This window comes from Taurulus bubalis (assembly GCF_910589615.1).
Source record: "Taurulus bubalis genome assembly, chromosome: 9".
In the NCBI taxonomy this organism is placed as follows: Eukaryota; Metazoa; Chordata; class Actinopteri; order Perciformes; family Cottidae; genus Taurulus; species Taurulus bubalis.
In genome coordinates this window covers 27501646-27517115 of record NC_136597.1, presented here as the reverse complement: position 1 = coordinate 27517115, position 15470 = coordinate 27501646, and the positions used below count along the sequence as shown (strand labels likewise).

Below are 15470 nucleotides of genomic sequence, written 5' to 3'. Positions count from 1 at the left end.
ACAAACACAGGACTTTCACCCAGGAGACATCTGCTCGTGTCCTGTGTGATGCGACGTAAACCTAAACCTAAGTAAACGTTGCATGACTATAACGAGTAGAAATTATTACATTACTCTAAACATTATTAGAGTTGAAAGTGAAATTGTGTGTTGTCTGTCAGTTAAATTAACTTGACATGAAATAAAATAAAACCTCATTCAGTCAATATAATGAGTTGTCAGTGTCCAGTTCCACTCAATCCTGCAGCGATAAAACAACAAGTCAGAGTTCCAGGGTCATGTCTTCACACCCTGATGATCAAAGCCTCTGCTGAGATATCAGCAGCCCGGTTTTAGAAACTGAAACACTGATGTTATTGCTCGTCTGTGACCGCGGATGGCGGTGAGGATGTGAGCGCTGACATTTCCGTGATTTTACGGACGAATAAACACAACCTTGAACCTGATTCACAAGTAACGAGTGTGAAGGCTGAAGTGGAGGCTGATCTGTATGGTGGTTAGCACTCTTTGTATCAAAGAGGAGACCCGAGAGTCATCTGAGATAAATGTTTAAAGAGACGATTTCATAAAAGTCATTACGACATCTTACAATAGAGCAGTTTGTCACAACATTGAAAATCACAACAAATCACAAACACCACCTTCTATCGACTGAATCACTCACAATTTAAACACATTGAGGAAAATCTGTTTTCCAGCCAGAGAAGCCACAGGCTCTAAAACAACACAATTATTGTGTTCATGTATCGGTGAGACAAGGAAATACGATACGTGGTTACGTTGTTGTGTTGTTATGTTACGTTGTTACGTTACTTTGTAGCGTTACGTTGTTACGTTACTTTGTAGCGTTACGTTGTAGTGTTGCGTTGTAGCTTTGCGTTGTAGCGTTACATTGTAGTGTTACGTTGTAGTGTTGCGTTGTAGTGTTACGTTGTCACATTGCGTTGTATCGTTACGTTGTTATGTTGTTACGTTGTTGTGTTATGCTGTAGTGTTACATTGTAACGTTACATTGTTGCGTTGTATCGTTATGTTGTAGCTGTACATTGTTGCATTGTAGCATTACGTTGTTATGTTGTAGCGTTACGTTGTAGCGTTATGTTGTAGCGCTATGTTGTAGCGCTACATTGTTGCGTTGTAGCGTTACGTTGTGGCATTACGTTGTGGCATTACGTTGTGGCATTACGTTGTGGCGCTACGTTGTGGCATTACGTTGTGGCATTACGTTGTGGCGCTACGTTGTGGCATTACGTTGTTGCGCTTCGTTGTTGCGCTTCGTTGTTGTTGCACAACATTGTTGCGCTACATTGTAACCTTGCGAGTTCTAACCTTACATGTTGCAACGCTACGTTGTTGCATTTTATTGCGGCACGTTGTAACGGCACTTTGCTGCATTGCGTTAACGTATTACGTTGTCGCGATAACTTGTTACGGGTGCTACGTTACGTTCTCACATTGTTACATTGCGTTGTTTTGTTTGTTATTTTTCAGTGTTACATATTATGTTAACAAAAAAGAATGGTCTTTTTTATAATCCAAACCAACTAGTTTTGTGACGTTGACAACGTGGCATCGTGCGTGTGACTGCTTTTGTTTCTCAGACTTCTTTTTAAATGATGTTTGGAGGCGCATCTCCATCACGTTCTCAACATGTTTCACGTCTGACTGGAGCTCTTTTAATGACCTCATCCTGTGTCTTCTTCTTCTGGCGGTTTATCTTGACTCCACCAGCTGTTGTATCTCCATCAACCAAATGAACTCATATTCACACACAAAGGTGAAGTGGATGGAAACATACATCAATGCAGATTTTCTGGAAATTAATTTCAAACTGTCACAACATTCGGGTGGAAAGTTGACTCCTGTGTCCCCAAATCTCAGCCGTACACTTTGTGAATGCAGGGTTCTCCCTCGAGGACCCTTAAGCACGAGGACAGGAGGGGATCGAACTGCCGACCCTGCGATTGATCACAAACTGGTCGTGAACAGTGAAACATCCCTCATTGCTTTTGTAAACCGAGAATGAATGAACGACCTTTCTGCTCAGGTCACATCTCACAGCTTTAAGGACGATTCTGTCCAGAATCTGTGCTGCTCTGGTTTCACTAGCTGAAGTTGCTTTAATTTAAACACACACACACACACACACACACACACACACACACACACACACACACACACACACACACACCTGCACTTTGCCTCGCAGCATCTCAACAGTCACACGAAATCAGCATCTTCAGTTACAACATGTGTGTCTGTGTGTGTGTGTGTGTGTGTGTGTGTGTGTGTGTGTGTGTGTGTGTGTGTGTGTGTGTGTGTGTGTGTGTGTGTGTGTGTGTGTTACTCACGTCTGTCTCGGTGAGAGTCGCTCCTGAAATGGGTCATGACAAGAGAACAAGAGGAAGAAGAAGAGGAAGAAGATAAACCCCGACGACTGAGTCTCTATGATGCTTCCCTCACTGAGAGAGGGAGAGAGAGAGGGAGAGAGAGAGAGACAGAGAGAGAGAGAGGTGACCGCTGAGCGAGGCGGTGGGTCGTACCATCTAACACTCCACAGAGAGGGGTGGAGGAGGGATGGCCGGTTCATGTATGAATGGGGGTGTAAAGCAGGTGAAAGTGGGTGAAATAGAAAATAAGTTGACGTGTTCTCCATTGATCCCGTACATCCAGGTCTAATAACAGTCAGGTGGAGGCGCTGCGCCCCCTAGTGGAGGAAAATATGGATATTTTAAAAGTGGAAATAAAATTGCATGATTGTTTTTCTTCTGACGTGTAAATAACATCTTGTAAAATATGAGGAGGGATCATATTTTTGGCTTTATAAGGCCACTTTTTATTTAAAATGACTGTAGCATTAGGAGCAGCTGTTGTTTAGTTAATAGTTGTAAAGTTGAGCTATATTTAGATTAACTGCCCGATAATGAAGCTCCATGCTGGCTGGTTACCGTAGTGATTTAGATTAGTTCTATAATTCAGTACTTTCAGCCGTCGTGTTGTTGGTGGGAAACCAGTGAGGGAGCAGCGGCTCCTGCTGGTCGGTTAGGGTATCGCACAGTGGAGGAGCGTCGGGAGATTGACTGCACTTAACGTTATTAATGTTAATGCTTTTACATGTCAGAGGTGTGAGGCATAAACGTGAAAAACTCACTGGTGAATATTTTATGTCTCAGGCTTTTATTGTGAAAGGTAAGAACAATCTGTGCTGTGGCGACAACCTCCAGGTCTGAAGAGTGAAGCCGATGCTTCATGTGTTAAAGCTGCATTCTCTCTCCTGACCACCAGGGGGTGACTCCTCTGGTTGTATAGAAGTATATGCTTCATGTGTTAAAGCTGCATTCTCTCTCCTGACCACCAGGGGGCGACTCCTCTGGTTGTATAGAAGTCTATGCTTCATGTGTTAAAGCTGCATTCTCTCTCCTGACAACCAGGGGGTGACTCCTCTGGTTGTATAGAAGTCTATGCTTCATGTGTTAAAGCTGCATTCTCTCTCCTGACCACCAGGGGGTGACTCCTCTGGTTGTATATAAGTATATGCTTCATGTGTTAAAGCTGCATTCTCTCTCCTGACCACCAAGGGGTGACTCCTCTGGTTGTATAGAAGTCTATATAAATGACTCTACTTCTCTTGATGTATTCCCTCAGTAAACATTGTAAACATGAGTTTATGTCTCAATCTCTAGTTTCAAGTCTTCTTCAATACAGCATGATGTTCATTTAGTAAATTATGGTCATTTAGAGTCAAACAGACCATAAAGCAGGGGATGCTTTAGGGGCGGGGCTACAAGGTGATTGACAGGTCGACGACGTATACTATCTCTACGTCACTCCTCCTCAGTCCTTCTATGGTCACTTCCTGTTCACTGGTTGCAAAAAACAACAAGATGGCGACGGCCTTAATGCTGAACTTGAGGCTTCAAAACGTCCTCAAACCAACGAGTGACGACTATTTATCTTCTTTTAAATATGGAGCGTTTGTGAGGAGGCAGAAATATTTAAACCTGGACGAATAAACGGAAACTATCAGCAGGAATAAAACATAAAACCTATAAACATAAAACCTTTAAACATAAAACCTTTAAACATAAAACCTATAAACATAAAACCTTTAAACATAAAACCTATAAACATAAAACCTATAAACATAAAACCTATAAACATAAAACCTTTAAACATAAAACCTTTAAACATAAAACCTATAAACATAAAACCTTTAAACATAAAACCTATAAACATAAAACCTATAAACATAAAACCTATAAACATAAAACATAAAACCTATAAACATAAAACCTATAAACATAAAACCTATAAACATAAAACCTATAAACATAAAACCTATAAACATAAAACCTTTAAACATAAAACCTTTAAACATAAAACCTATAAACATAAAACCTTTAAACATAAAACCTATAAACATAAAACCTATAAACATAAAACCTATAAACATAAAACATAAAACCTATAAACATAAAACCTATAAACATAAAACCTATAAACATAAAACCTATAAACATAAAACATAAAACATAAAACCTTTCAACATAAAACATAAAACATAAAACCTATAAACATAAAACATAAAACCTATAAACATAAAACCTTTAAACATAAAACCTTACAACCTTTAAGCTTCAGGTTGTGAAGTCGAGATCGCTTCAGTTAAAATTAAATATGTGGGACGCTCTGATTGGTTGATAAAAAGTTTAATCAGCGTTCATAATTTGACCGTCCAACTCTTTAATTACAAAACCACCACGAGATTTAATTTGAATTAAAGCTGTCGCATCTAATTAAGAGATGAAGATGACGAGGAAGATGTGTTTATCTCAGAGTTTAACCTCCCAGCATGCATCTCAATGAGGGTCAGTGCAACACACACACCCACACACACACACACACACACACACACACACACACACACACACACACACACACACACACACAGTGTATTTTTACATTGTTGTATTAGTACTTTTTATATTTTAGTAAAGGATCAAAAGACTTTCATTAGCAGAATAAAAGCTTCTTGTTTGATTCCATTTTCATATTTTCACAATAAAACAAAGATAAACTTTGTTTCTTCTTGGGTTTTGTTTTACGGATCAAAGCTTCATATTTAATGAGAGACTCGAGCGACATAAATAATAATTTACCCAAAACGAACTCAACCACATGAGAAGAAACATCTCTGACTCCTTATGTGTATTATAATTATTATAATGATATGTTTGGAGAAAAGGGTTGAGGTGAAAGACTGAAGCGCCGCCTGGTGGACGCCGCGCGCACTTCAGATACAATATACATAAAAGTAACAGGAACAGGTTATTTATTATAGAGCAAATATTTATAATGTAATGTTTCTGTTGCATGTCTTATTTGATAGAATATAAAAATTATTATCATACAATATGTTGTTTTGTTAACTTATTTCTTTATTATCTATACATATTGTATTATGTAATAATAACTTATAACGTGGAAAGTTTGCAGAACAAAAGAACACTTACATTTTTATTAACTTGGCTTAATTTGTCATTAGGTTTTAGGTATTTATATTCAAACAATGTGATGTTATAATGTATAAAAAGTTTAAGTCACAGAAATTCATAAAATCCAGGAGGACGTCTTATATTTTTCAATAAATAAATAACTTAATTCAGAGACAGTTCTAATATAATATAAAAGGACGGGATCCCTGGAGGGACAAAAAGTTGACAGGTTGGTTTCTACGACATTAATCATTTTTCGATATATATAAAACTTATGGATTTCGACATTCACAAAATAAATGTGGAATTTATTTATTTAGTTCCGCTCAACCTCGTTGTTTTGTTTTGTTCAGAGCAAAACAAATTAAAAAAAGATGAAACATTTAAAAGTTTTGTCTTTAAAAGTCTTTAAAAGTCATTTTAAGGCAACGCTCGTGTCTTCTTTTTCATTTATTTGCTTCTTTACATTCACAAAGGTTGAGATTACAGCGTGTTTATTACTTTATACTTTATATATGATTTATATGTGACTTAATACTCCCATCCCTAGAAAAAAAGAAAAAAGAAGAGAAGAAGAGAAGAAAAGAAGAAAGACAGAAGAAAAGAAAGAAGAGAAGAAGAGAAGAAGCAGCTGTGTTGCTATAATGAAGATGAAAAACTAAAAGACTTCTCCTTCTAATTTGAGATTCTATTTCTGGGGATCCTGATGAAGGGAAAGTCTGGTTCCAGATGTGGGCGTTGCATTCCTCGCGCTCCTCTTCCTCCTCCTCCTCCCCCTCACCCTCCTCCTCCTCCTCCTCTTCCTCCTCCTCCTCCTCCTCCTCCTCCTCCTCTAAAGCAGCCTCAGCAGAGCAGATGGTTCAGTGGAGCTGCAGTCGAGGAGTCTGGAGCTACGAGATCTTCTTCAGGATGAAGATCGTTCTGCTGCTGCTGTGCCTTCATCACATGTCCTCCTCTTCCTCTTCCTCCTCTTCCTCCTCTGCTGCTGCTCAGGTGAGATCAGGTGACTCCAGCGACGTGTTTTGATGAAGGATGAGATGTTACAGAAAACTAAGTTTTTCTCGTCTCTCCTAAAAAACTTCATCGTAAATCTTATCTTGATTTTACTTGTTTATTTGTATTAATTTATATTATTGTATTCTGCCCTTCATGTGTTTGATCATTCTCTCTGTAAAGCAGTGCTCTATGAATAAAGTGTACTATTATTAATAAACCCTGACGAGTGGAAAGAAAATCAAATTTTAATAGTGGAACTTCTTATTACTATTTCAAATATGTTTTAGTTTATTTCTTTACTATTATTTCTTTGTTTTTTCTTCCCTGCATTTACTGTATCATTCACTTAATTTTTGTGAAACATGTCCTCTCTTAATAAAGGAAATTATTAATATTATTAATATAATAATTAGTATTACACCCTGCCCTGGTTAGGTGGAAAGAAAATTGATGGATGGACGAATAATAATCTCCTTACTCTATCTCTAAGGCTGAGCCCTACAGAGGAGACTCATCTCCTTACTCTGTCTCTAAGAGTCCTACAGAGGAGACTCATCTCCTTACTCTGTCTCTAAGAGTCCTACAGAGGAGACTCATCTCCTTACTCTTACTTTTATAGCAATGGTTTCTTTTCCATCCCTCCAACAAGTTGAAGCTGTAGGTCATCTCCTCAGCTGGAGGTCATCTCCTCAGCTGGAGGTCATCTCCTCAGCTGGAGGTCATCTCCTCAGCTGGAGGTCAGCGGCGGGCTCGGGTCCAACTTTCACTCTCAGGCGTTACTGCAGCCGCCCTGAAATCCTCACCTCCCCGTAGACCTCACACCTGCAGACTGCAGACATGGGGGTGTTTACATTTAGTTTGGAGAGAAACTTCTATCTCCAAAAGATCTTAAACAAGCTGTTCAAAAAACGAGATATGAGTTACTGTTGTTGGAGGGGAGTTCTTCTTTGTGTTACTTAGGGCAATAAACTTTTTCAATAAACTGATTTTTGCTTTGAAAACAAGGACTCCATTTCACATTTAAGAGCCAAACAAGGACACAAAGTGGGTGTCCTCTGTCCTCTAAGGTCTCCTCGTCTCCTCGTCTCCTCGTCTCCTCTCCCCTAGGAGTGTCCGTCCTCCCAGGACCTGCTGACCTCGCTGCGTCAGGTGGAGAAGATGCTGGCGGTCCACGAGGCGTCGTACCAGCAGGGCCTGCGCTCCCTCAGGAAGAAGATGAGCGCCCTGACCAACAGCTCGGCGGCCATCTTTAAGACCGGCGGTGAGGCCCCGCCCCTCTTTGAGGCCCCGCCCTCTTTGAGGCCTGATGAGCTCCGGGGTGTGGAGGTGTAAATGAACACGTGTCCGTCTGCTCTGCAGCTTCCTGTCCCAAACCGGAGCCGCCGGCTCACGGACGCCGACTGGGCCGGGTGTTCGGCGTCGGCCACGAGGTCCACTTCCTGTGCCGGCCCGACTTCGAGCTGATCGGCCCGCGCACACGCGTGTGCCTGGAGGCTCTGAGGTGGAGCGGCCAGCAGCCCATGTGCAGACGTGAGAACTGGTCCTGGTTCTGGTTCCAGTGGTTTTCTGAAGTCTTGGTTTTAACCTTTTTTCTCCTCTTAGGCTTCAACAGCACCGGCAGCTCCCTGGCCTCCGACTCTGCAGCTCTGTCAGCATCCTCCTCCTCTTCTTCGCCTTCTCCTTCCTCCTCTTCATCCCCCACTTCATCTTCTTCTTCGCCTTCTCCTTCCTCCTCTTCATCCCCCACTTCATCCTCCTCCTCCTCTTCACCTTCTCCTTCCTCCCCTTCATCCCCCACTTCATCCTCCTCTTCACCTTCTCCTTCCTCCTCTTCATCCCCCACTTCATCCTCCTCCTCCTCTTCACCTTCTCCTTCCTCCTCTTCATCCCCCACTTCATCCTCCTCCTCCTCTTCACCTTCTCCATCCTCCTCTTCATCCCCCACTTCATCCTTCTCCTCCTCTTCACCTTCTCCTTCCTCCTCTTCATCGCCCACTTCTTCCTCCCCGTCCTCCTCCGTCCGTCCGTCTCACTGCACTCACTTCCTGGGCTCCACCCGCTGCACCTGTGACGTTGGTTTCACCATCTCAGGCCGCGACAACAATATCTGCACAGGTACAAATACTTAAAAACTACTCAACCACTACTTCTACTACATATACTACTACTACATATACTACTACTACCACCACTGGGGTTCTGCTGTGTTTCAGACATCGATGAGTGCCGCTTGTTTCCTCTCGGTCGGCCCGGCCGGCTCTGCGTCCATCAGTGCGTCAACACTCCCGGCAGCTTCCACTGCTTCTGTCCGGCCGGCTACGAGCTCTCTGGAGAGGGCCGCAGCTGCACAGGTAGAGGTCAAGCGTTAAGGGTGGGGGGTTATAGACTTGTGTTTATAGACTTGTGGTTATAGACGCATGGTGACTGTCGGTCTCCGTCCTCAGACATCAACGAGTGTGAGAAGCGGACTCACGGCTGCACGGCAGAGCAGGCGTGTGTCAACACCTTCGGGGGCTTCCAGTGTGCGACGGTGGCGTGTCCTCCCATGAGCAACGCCTCCTACATCAAGACGTCCCCGACGTGAGCATCACACCCTGCACCCTCCATCCTCCATCCTGCACCCTTCAGCCTTCACCCGTCACCCTCCATCCTCCATCCTGCACCCTTCACCCTGCACCCTCCATCCTCCATCCTGCACCCTGCATCCTGCACCCTTCAGCCTTCACCCTGCACCCTCCATCCTCCATCCTGCACCCTTCAGCCTTCACCCTGCACCCGTCACCCTCCATCCTCCATCCTGCACCCTTCACCCTGCACCCTCCATCCTCCATCCTGCACCCTGCATCCTGCACCCTTCAGCCTTCACCCTGCACCCTCCATCCTCCATCCTGCACCCTTCAGCCTTCACCCTGCACCCGTCACCCTCCATCCTCCATCCTGCACCCTTCACCCTGCACCCTCCATCCTCCATCCTGCACCCTTCAGCCTTCACCCTGCACCCGTCACCCTCCATCCTCCATCCTGCACCCTTCACCCTGCACCCTCCATCCTCCATCCTGCACCCTGCATCCTGCACCCTTCAGCCTCCATCCTGCACCCTTCAGCCTTCACCCTGCACCCGTCACCCTCCATCCTCCATCCTGCACCCTTCACCCTGCACCCTCCATTCTCCATCCTGCACCCTGCATCCTGCACCCTTCAGCCTTCACCCTGCACCCTCCATCCTCCATCCTGCACCCTTCAGCCTTCACCCTGCACCCGTCACCCTCCATCCTCCATCCTGCACCCTTCACCCTGCACCCTCCATCCTCCATCCTGCACCCTGCATCCTGCACCCTTCAGCCTTCACCCTGCACCCTCCATCCTCCATCCTGCACCCTTCAGCCTTCACCCTGCACCCGTCACCCTCCATCCTCCATCCTGCACCCTTCACCCTGCACCCTCCATCCTCCATCCTGCACCCTGCATCCTGCACCCTTCAGCCTTCACCCTGCACCCTCCATCCTCCATCCTGCACCCTTCAGCCTTCACCCTGCACCCTTCACCCTCCATCCTCCATCCTGCACCCTTCACCCTGCACCCTCCATCCTCCATCCTGCACCCTGCATCCTGCACCCTTCAGCCTTCACCCTGCACCCTTCACCCTCCATCCTTAATCCTGTACCCTGCACCCTCCATCCTGCACCCTCCAACCTTAATCCCGCACCCTTCATCCTGCATCCTCCATTCTGCACTCTCCATCCTGCACCCTTCACCCTCCATCCTTAATCCTGCACTCTCCATCCTACACCCTTCACCCTTCACCCTCCATCTTGCACCCTTCACCCTGCACCCTCCATCCTTAATCCTGTACCCTGCATCCTCCACCCTCCATCCTGCACCCTGCTCCCTGCATCCTGCACCCTGCACCCTCCATCTTGCACCCTCCATCCCTAATCCCGTACCCTCCATCCTGCACCCTCGACTATACACCCTCCATCCTCCACCTCCACCCTCTTGATGCAGAACAAACACCAATGACTTCATAATGAAGTGAGGACAGAGGTGGGACAGGAAGTGACTGCGGACCATCAGAGATCCCTAAAATAACAGTATTTACTTTTGCGTCCCTCAGGCGCTGTGAGCGGAACCCGTGCATGCTGGGAGACAAGGCGTGCACTCAGGCGCCGAACTCCATCTCCTTCCACTTCCTGTCCGTGGTGTCCAACATGTCCGCCCCGCGCGTCCTCTTCCGGGTGTCGGCAGCGCGCGTCGTGGGCGACACGCTGCGCTTCGGCCTGGCGGGCGGAAAGGGGCGGGGCCACTTCAGCGTGCAGCGCTCCGGCCGGCGGACCGGCACCCTCCTCCTGGTGACGCCCATCCAGGGCCCCGCCACCCTGGAGGCCGAGGTGGAGATGAGCGAGCTGGAGCGTCACAACCTGCTGGGCCGCTACCTCACCAAGGTCACCCTGTTCGTCTCCCCGTACCCGTTTTAGGGGAGGGAACTTATATATATGTATATATATATATATATGTATATATATATATATGTATGTATATACATATATATATATATATATATATATATATATATATATATATATATATATATATATATATATATATATATATATACATATATATATACATAATAATAATAATAATAAATCATCATCTTCACATTCAAACATCACATTTCCTTAAAAAATAACCAGAACCCTTTGATCTTTTGTTTGTCTCCTGCAAGATCAAACAAAGAAACATCCTGTAGAATGTGAATCACTTACATCGTCTGTTTTATATTTTTTATTTTAAAACAAAAGAAACAGCGAAGAGATATTTCATTAGTTACAACCCGAGAAACAAATTAAAAACATTTTAATGATATTTTTACCGACATAAAAAGTGTTTCAAAATGACTTTTTCATCACAATGTGGTTGTTTAGTTTTTTTATGAAATGGATACCGAGTTCAGTGACTTGAACGTTTTTCCCCAAATGGGGTTTGATTGGCAGCTGAAGAGAACCAAAGTGACGTTTTCATTTAAGTTATAAAGTTAAATAGAGGCGGAGGGCTTCTTAAGTCCCGCCCCCTCCGCCGCCGCTCTCCGTTGACTTTATCGTCTGGTTGTGAACTCAGAACAGAGATTTTTTTATCGAGGGAAGACGTTGAAACGGAATAAAAACAAACCGTCCTCTCTAAAAAAATGTTTTCCTTTTTAGTGACTTTCATACGCGACAAATAAACGTCGATCCACTGAGTGGTTTTGTGTTCTCTGTATCTGTAAAACTATGAATTATATATATAATGTAGCGAAAACTGAAGATTTCCAGTCTACTCCTTTTATTATTGTTTATTATTCCTTTATTATTGTTTTATTATTGTTTTATTATTGCTATATTATTGTTTATTATTCATTTATTGCTGTTTTATTATCCCTTTATTATTGTTTTATTATTCATTAATTATTGCTTTATTATTGTGTATTATTTTGTCATTGTTTAATTATTGTTTATTATTTCTTCATTATTGTTGTAATATTTCTTTATTTTCTTTATTTTTTCCCCTGTACTTTTCACTGTACTACACCTCAGAGGTACATGTTGTACTTTGTACTGTATTGTAGTTATTCCTCTATTGCGTCATAGTGAGAGATCATCATTGTCTTTATGAAACGATCACTTCCAGCAGCCATCTTTGCTTTTTATCGGGAAATAAAGTCACTTTTTCTTATTCTGTGTTGCGAATTGTATCTTATAATAATAACAATAATAACAATAATTATAATAATGATGAGTGAGTATCCGTTAGTGTTGAAAAGGGAAGTGTTTGCAGACTTTCCTTCACTACTTTGTGTTCTGACTTCATTATAAACGCGTGTAGCGTGTAGCGTGTAGCGTGTTCTGTGAGCTGTCAATCATCTCTGGAGGAACTTCTGGATGTTTGGAGGCGTTCGAGCACTAAAGTTTCCTTCTTCGTGTTTTTGGTCCGTCGGACTGAAGAATTTGACATCGATCCGTCAGACGGACCGGAGCCTCCACGGCCCAGACAGAACGCACACATTGAAGACACACACACACACACACATACACACACACACACACACACACACACACACACACACACACACACACACACACACACACACACACACACACACATGTTGTTACACGCACACACGCCATGCGACTGCAGACACATTCTCACACACACGTACAAGACGGAAAAACACACGGGAAATGTACGACGACATGAAGACACACACACACACACACACACACACACACACACACACACACACACACACACACACACACACACACACACACACAAACACAGACAGAAAGTCTCGCTCTGTTCCTTTAAAACGTTCACACCTGTGTGTGTGAGGAGTTATATATGAGCACATGTACATAAATATATATATATATATATATATATATATATATATATCAGAGGTGGGCCGTCAGGTCCAGCTCAGCCTCTGCTTGGTTAAATAGAATCACAAAGTTATAGCCAATTTATATATATACACATATATATATTTTTTTTTCAAATACACTACATGTATTATAATTAATTTTCCCTATTAGCGCATGTTCTAATGAGCCCCCCGCCCCCGCTAGCCCTGAGTGTAGGACAGAAACATCACCCCATGGTTTACTACACACTGCCTTAGACCTGCATGGACATTAAATCAAGTATACACAGTAACAGATCAAAGTAAATAAAGTACTATTTGGGAAATCACTTTCTAACAGAAAGGAGAAAAGAAACACAGAACAATATTTCAGTGTTTTGCCTCCAACATCAACATTCAGGAGGTTTAAAGATTCAGTTTATTAACTTATTACCGTTTCTATTCTGTAGTATTACAGAGACAGATGTGTGTTTAATTAGTGGTAAGAATATAACTTAATTCGCTGAACACTGTTGTCTACCCATTGTTTTTCTTTAGTTTTCATAATAACTGATTGTATACGGTAATGTGGGTAATATCTCAAACGGCCAGCAGGTGTTGCCGTCTCTCCACTAAGGGGTTGTGTCCTCACTGCTTTGTCAAGTTCAGAAGAAGAAGAACCTACCGGAAGAGAAAGGGAGAGCGTAATAATAATAATAATATAACTGTATATGTGTGTTGTTATAACTGTACATGTTATAACTATATGTGTTATAACTATATATGTTGTAACTATATATGTTATAACTATATATGTTGTAACTGTATATGTTATAACTGTATATGTGTGTTGTTATAACTCTATATGTTATAGCTGTATATGTGTGTTGTTATAACTGTATATGTTATAACTGTATATGTTATAACTGTATATGTTATACTGTATATGTGTGCATATGTTATAACTGTATATGTTATAACTGTATATGTGTATGTATATGTTGTAACTGTATATGTGTGTTGTTATAACTGTATATGTGTATGTATATGTTGTAACTGTATATGTGTGTTGTTATAACTGTATATGTGTATGTATATGTTGTAACTGTATATGTGTGCATATGTTATAACTGCATATGTATGTATATGTTATAACTGTATATGTTATAACTGTATATGTGTGCATATGTTTTAACTGTATATGTTAAAGCTGTATATGTGTATTGTTATAACTGTATATGTGTATTGTTATAACTGTATATGTTATAACTGTATATGTGTATTGTTATAACTGTATATGTGTATTGTTATAACTGTATATGTGCATTGTTATAACTGTATATGTGTATTGTTATAACTGTATATGTGTATTGTTAAAACTGTATATGTGTATTGTTAAAACTGTATATGCATATGTTATAACTGTATATGTGTATTGTTATAACTGTATATGTTATAACTGTATATGTGTGTATATGTTATAACTGCATATGTTGTAACTGTATATGTGTATGTATATGTTTTAACTGTATATGTGTATTGATATAACTGCATATGTTATAACTGTATATGGTATAACTGTATATGTGTATATGTTATAACTGTATATGTTATAACTGTATAAGTGTATTGTTATAACTGTATATGTTTTAACTGTATATGTGTATTGTTATAACTGTATATGTTATAACTGTATATGTGTATTGTTATAACTGTATATGTGTATTGTTATAACTGTATATGTGCATTGTTATAACTGTACATGTGTATTGTTATAACTGTATATGTGTATTGTTAAAACTGTATATGTGTATTGTTATAACTGTATATGCATATGTTATAACTGTATATGTGTATTGTTATAACTGTATATGTTATAACTGTATATGTGTGTATATGTTATAACTGTATATGTTGTAACTGTATATGTGTATGTATATGTTTTAACTGTATATGTGTATTGTTAAAACTGTATATGTGTATTGTTATAACTGTATATGCATATGTTATAACTGTATATGTGTATTGTTATAACTGTATATGTTATAACTGTATATGTGTGTATATGTTATAACTGTATATGTTGTAACTGTATATGTGTATGTATATGTTTTAACTGTATATGTGTATTGATATAACTGCATATGTTATAACTGTATATGGTATAACTGTATATGTGTATATGTTATAACTGTATATGTTATAACTGTATAAGTGTATTGTTATAACTGTATATGTTATAACTGTATATGTGTATTGTTATAACTGTATATGTGTATTGTTATAACTGTATATGTTATAACTGTATATGTGTATTGTTATAACTGTATATGTGTATTGTTATAACTGTATATGTGCATTGTTATAACTGTATATGTGTATTGTTATAACTGTATATGTGTATTGTTAAAACTGTATATGTGTATTGTTATAACTGTATATGCATATGTTATAACTGTATATGTGTATTGTTATAACTGTACATGTTATTACTGTATATGTGTGTATATGTTATAACTGTATATGTTGTAACTGTATATGTGTATGTATATGTTTTAACTGTATATGTGTATTGTTAAAACTGTATATGTGTATTGTTA

At 40.9% G+C, this 15470-nt stretch overlaps 1 protein-coding gene across 1 annotated transcript; it reads left to right on the top strand.

The window, feature by feature from the left end:
• Positions 1-376: 376 nt before the first annotated feature.
• LOC306741183 (fibulin-7-like) lies at positions 377-10966 on the top strand (the record flags this gene model as incomplete). Its single annotated transcript, XM_079223435.1, has 7 exons — positions 377-382; positions 7599-7752; positions 7851-8049; positions 8335-8606; positions 8705-8842; positions 8936-9071; positions 10606-10966. 7 exons carry the CDS (start codon positions 377-379, stop codon positions 10964-10966), a joined length of 1266 nt encoding a protein of 421 aa, XP_079079561.1.
• Positions 10967-15470: the final 4504 nt, after the last annotated feature.